At 32.2% G+C, this 4,986-nt stretch overlaps 1 protein-coding gene across 1 annotated transcript; it reads right to left on the bottom strand.

Annotated features, from left to right (window-relative positions):
* Window positions 1-1,385: 1,385 nt before the first annotated feature.
* On the bottom strand, window positions 1,386-4,937 carry LOC132697231 (importin subunit alpha-3). Its single transcript, XM_060662565.1, has 6 exons — window positions 4,639-4,937; window positions 3,777-4,475; window positions 2,986-3,174; window positions 2,787-2,928; window positions 2,371-2,732; window positions 1,386-2,154 (listed from the first exon to the last, which is right to left on the bottom strand). Exons 1-6 carry the CDS (start codon window positions 4,699-4,701, stop codon window positions 2,059-2,061), a joined length of 1,551 nt encoding a protein of 516 aa, XP_060518548.1. The 5' UTR covers window positions 4,702-4,937; the 3' UTR covers window positions 1,386-2,058.
* Window positions 4,938-4,986: the final 49 nt, after the last annotated feature.

Here is a 4,986-nt window from a genome sequence, read left to right as displayed (position 1 = left end):
TCTCATTTATTGTTATGATGTTCATGATAGGTAACAATTAAATGATTATAAATAAATTTTGCCTTTAAATTTCGCTATTGTTTTTCTGCAGAATATGGTGATTTTTAAAAGATTACTTGATTCAGGAAATGAATCTGTAGATTATTTTGGGAAAAATATATATTCCCCCCCCACAATAGCCATAATGGGATGGCAGTGATCTATTTATGAATCTATTAAATACATTTTTTTGACTATATTCCCTACTAAGGTCAATCTGTGGGTATCACATTGCTTGCTGAACGAGTAAATTGTTTGATATTGCGAAATTATTCCATAGAATCTTTTTAATGCCTTGACATTTTAAAATTTTATGTGGGATGTGCGACAAAAAAATAGCGTTTCCTTCTAAACTTTAATGACACTGTTTGTCTAATGAGTATCTTTTAGGCTAGTGAGAGAAAGAATACTCTGTCCCTAAGCGCAGTGAAAGAATTATAGCTTATTTGAGCGACCAAATTTTAAGTTTCCAAATCTCAACATTTTGGGGTGATTAAAATATGTCAACCTCTTTATCAATATAAATGGTAACCCGAATTATAATAGACAAACTTTAACATCATATTCAGCAAAAAAATTAATGCTTCATTTCCAGGGTGTTGAAATATTTCGAAGATAATCGTTTTTTTTTATTATTACAAAATCTCTTTTACATTTTGCTTTCAAACTTTGTAAATTATCAAAGTATAATAATTTCTGAAATTCTTATTAATTTAATTTGCACCATTCATTTGCAATTTTTTTTTTCTCGTAAACGGTTCTTTTAGAAAAGATCAATTTTGTTTACAATTGATCAGGGTATTATAAACCATTGCGGTAACACTTTTTATTATTTAAATAAATTAAAACGGTCTCAAACATCCCTGGCTAAACCAAAACCTGTGCAGCTATGCTAAGTATCTGTTTTTAAGTAATAATAAGACCCAAGTTTAAAAGCACAATGTAGAAATTTGGGCAATATTCCAACTCCAAGTTTATATGAACTTTTTTCTTTTTACCTGCTGAATATGCTGTTAAAAGTTTCTCCATTATACTTTGGACCACCCTTTATATTTGACCATAGGTAGAACTAATAAAATAAACCTTGTGAAATTTTGTTTTTAAAGGTTTTTCAGGCAAAGTGCCACTTTGCATACAATACATACCCACTACGACTTCAGATTCTTTCGGGAGTTTTTTTTACACTTTAAAAATCAATTGATGAACATAAAAAAAGCTAGGCGGTTACCTGCAAGCTAAAATTGGTAAAATTTAATTAACTTTATAGCTTATTGCCTGGACCAGAAAAATAAAACACTTAAAACTGTAATCTCATGTTTTTGTTATGTAAAACAATTACATGTAAGGAGGAAAATGTTTAAAGCAAAATACAGTTGAGCTATACAATACGCCAAGGCTTTCTCTAAAGAACCAATGCAGTCCAAATAAATCAAATCCACTTACTACTGGCACCATACAAGGATTCCTTTGCCTGTAAAACTTTTTAATAAAAAATATATTCCTTTCAAAAATTCCAATTTAATAATATTGTTCTTTAATTAATAAGTATATAATATCATAAATACACAGGTAAAATTTAAAAACATCTGTGCATTTTCATTGAAAAAAAACCAGCCTTGGTTATCGAAAAAACAAAAAACTAAAAAAATAAATAAATATTTTCGTGTTATGCACAGATCTTTTATTCATGTACGGTCATTTTAATAGACAGGATTATTTGCTATTTATACAATTTTTCCAAATGTAAGCAGATATTTACCTAATTTAAAAGTCACCAAGACAAAATTAAACAGTCTTTTAATATAAATGTTGGGGTATAAATTTTTGTAAATACATAATTTAAATTAAATAAATATCCTACACAATGTCATCCCGATTAAAAGAAATATGTACAAGAAGATAATTAAAATGAACGTACAGTCAGTTAGGTTCAAGGGATAAATATATAGCGAAAGTATGCTCTGCTTTGGGTTTGTTGAAAAATCATTCAAAACCGAGCAACAACTATATAATGCAAAATCAAAACTTGAACCCTTCATTGGGAACATTTGTATTTGGATCGAAATTGAAACCACTATCTCCTGCTGTCGGCGCTAAGTTTGGATCATCTTCAGCCTTAAACAGATAATAAACATCATATTATTAATCTGAACGCTATGAAAAGATTTTGACAATTGGATCATTCCAAAGACTACTGACTGAGACAGTTTGAATAACTAGCATTTAAATCACTCAAAAAAATTGACTTTATTCAGAACATTTCTAATAATTATCCCGTAACTGTATGGGAGGATGGGAAAAATCAGATAAAAAAAACATTTGCATACTTACATCCCCGCTGAAATATTGCTCTATGATATCGTAAGCCAATTTATAAATCTCGATATTATCGTGATTCTGCAAGGCTTCAATTTTATCCAGACCATTGCATTCTTCAATCATGGTGCAGAGCTGCTCAACTTGAGGGCCTGCCATCTTAAGCATGTTATTAATACCATCCAGAACAACTTGAATCACAGTGGCATCTTTGCAATTCAAAAGATCACAAAAAGGAGGGATGACCCCTTCCTGAATAAGTCTAGCCACTTGCTCTTTATTGCCCCCTATTGTCAAGTTTGATATAGCCCAGGCGGCCTCCTTTTGTGTTTGAAAATCACCTTTTGTGAGATTGTGTATAATTTTTGGCAGTAAACCTAAAAGACCCATCAATCATAATTTTTTATTTGTCTTTAACTGAAATTACTAACCCGCATTTATGACAGCTTGAACTTGTCTTTGATTGCCAGCTGTTATATTTGACAAAAACCAAACAGCTTCTTTACAAATTTTATCTTTAGGGTGAGTGAGTAAAGCAGGGAAGTGAGATAATGCATCACAGTTTAGAACGACCTGTAAAACATTTCATTAATTTGCAGGAGGAACCAGGATAACAAAGTTTCTACTTGCCTGAGTCTGCTCATCTGTTCCTGTCACAATGTTTCCTACAGCTCTCAAAGCAGCCGTCTGAACTTTAACTTCTATATGGCTTAATAAGGGAATTAGTTTCGGTACAACTCCACTATCAATTACCATCTGAATCTGCTCATTGCCGCCATCTGTTAAATAGCTTAAAGCCCAAACAGTGTCAACTAAAATCTGAAGTTTGGACACATTTTATTTTAATTAACCAACACTATATTTAAAGAACAGAATTTTTAACACAAGAAAGACTGTAGCATCAACAATACAAAAGCAATATTATTTAAATATCTCTTTGATACCAGGCAACAAACAAATATCTCCAACAACTAGTCAAGCAGCAAAAATGAGTTAAATCTTGACACAGAAAAACTGTGTATATTCGCCATCAATTACAGAGATAAAGGAACTATTATAGTAAATATAAATCACATTCCCAATCCTTAATATGAAACTATACAGAAAATGTTTATAATATAAAATATATTTGATGGCACATAATTTAATGCAAACTTTGTTAAATTATAGTTTTGAAAAGAAATCAAATAAGTTGTTTTACTTTAAAATTTCTAGTTATTGTTCTTGGAATTCTAAAAAATTAAATAGTATGTGCACTTGGCTTTAAAAGATGATTGTCAGTCAAATATGCACAGGAGGCCATTGCCTTGCCAGGTAGGCCTGAAAGAGTTATTAGCAAAACAGTCCAAACTAACCAAACTATTTAATTACTAACTTATTTTAATACAAATTTTGTAGCTTTCCAGAAATTGGATACTTACATTAATATCCGTGTGATGAATCAATGCATTCAAAGCAGGCAATAATTCTTCAATTGTCTGAATTGGTGGTGGTGGATCTTTATTCCTGCACAAATTCACAATCACCCATGTTACATTTCGTAAAAATGTAATAGGAATTTCTGGCTTGATAAAGGACAATAATGGTTCCACAACTCCTAATTCAATTACATAGTCTCTAAGTACCGGACCATCTCCAATAATATTTCCTAGTGCCCACACAGCCTGTTCACAAACATTTTGATGTGGAGAATGCAAGAGCATTAGAAAAAGTGGGACTGCACCAGCCGATACTACTTTATTAGTTTGGGCAGAAGTACCGGATGCTATGTTAGTTAAAGCCCAAGCTGACTCAAACTGAAGATTATGGTTGTCATGGCGCTCTAAAAACTTTACTAAAATAGGGAGAATTCCGCACTGAATAAGAGCATCTATAGGAGGATTTCTATCTGAAGACAACAGTTTTCTAGTAGATTGAACAGCCATCAATTGCACATCAGGGTTATCAACCATTGTAGCTTGTGCTACAAGTTGCTCCAAGTTGGTATTGGATAGAGACTTTTCAATGTCATCTTCATCAGTTGAATCTACTGTTGGAACATTCCGCCTCTTCAGTAATGTCTCTTCACGCTTATTTTTTCTAAGTTCAACCGTTACTTCATTCCTTCGCCTTCGCATTTCCTATAATTTCAATTACTTTAATGTGAATAATCTCCGACATGTGCAAGCCTATATAACATGCAAGCCATAATAGCAAATTATTCAATTCGCTCGAATTAATTTATACAAAAATATGAATAATTATTAATGCAAAAATCGTTCGCGTAAGAAAACGGATACTTACATCCTGATCTTTTCCTTTGTTCTTGAAGTTCTGAATACGGTTCTTGCTACCTGGGTCCGCCATTTTTATGAATTTGACAACTAAAAAACACGAGCGGAGCCGGTTTCGTACTTCGTTCCCTACGAGCGCACTGGACGCTTCTAGCTAAATCGAAATGGCTTTAAAACTAACATAAACCAATAAATTAATAAAAACTTAAGCGCTTTTAAATGTCTTGAAATGAAGAAATTGCTTCTAAATCGCCATCCCTAGCTTACGCAAATTTCTCTCTCTAGGCAAATGTCTATTTCCGACCATGGTTAATCTCAAATGCCAAAATTTATTCTGTTGGCTAATCTGAAACGTATC

This window comes from Cylas formicarius, unplaced genomic scaffold (assembly GCF_029955315.1).
Source record: "Cylas formicarius isolate icCylForm1 unplaced genomic scaffold, icCylForm1.1 PGA_scaffold_1__22_contigs__length_36826433, whole genome shotgun sequence".
NCBI lineage: Eukaryota > Metazoa > Arthropoda > Insecta > Coleoptera > Brentidae > Cylas > Cylas formicarius.
This window is presented reverse-complemented; position numbering and strand designations above follow the sequence as displayed.

Excerpts from the sequence above, each read along its gene's own strand:
- LOC132697231 (XM_060662565.1), bottom strand. The coding sequence starts at position 4,701 with ATGGCGGACCCAGGTAGCAAGAACCGTATTCAGAACTTCAAGAACAAA. Across the intron at positions 4,476-4,638 it reads ACAAAGGAAAAGATCAGGAT|GAAATGCGAAGGCGAAGGAA; the intron begins GTAAGTATCCGT and ends TTGAAATTATAG. Across the intron at positions 2,733-2,786 it reads TCAAGCTGTCATAAATGCGG|GTTTACTGCCAAAAATTATA; the intron begins GTTAGTAATTTC and ends TGGGTCTTTTAG.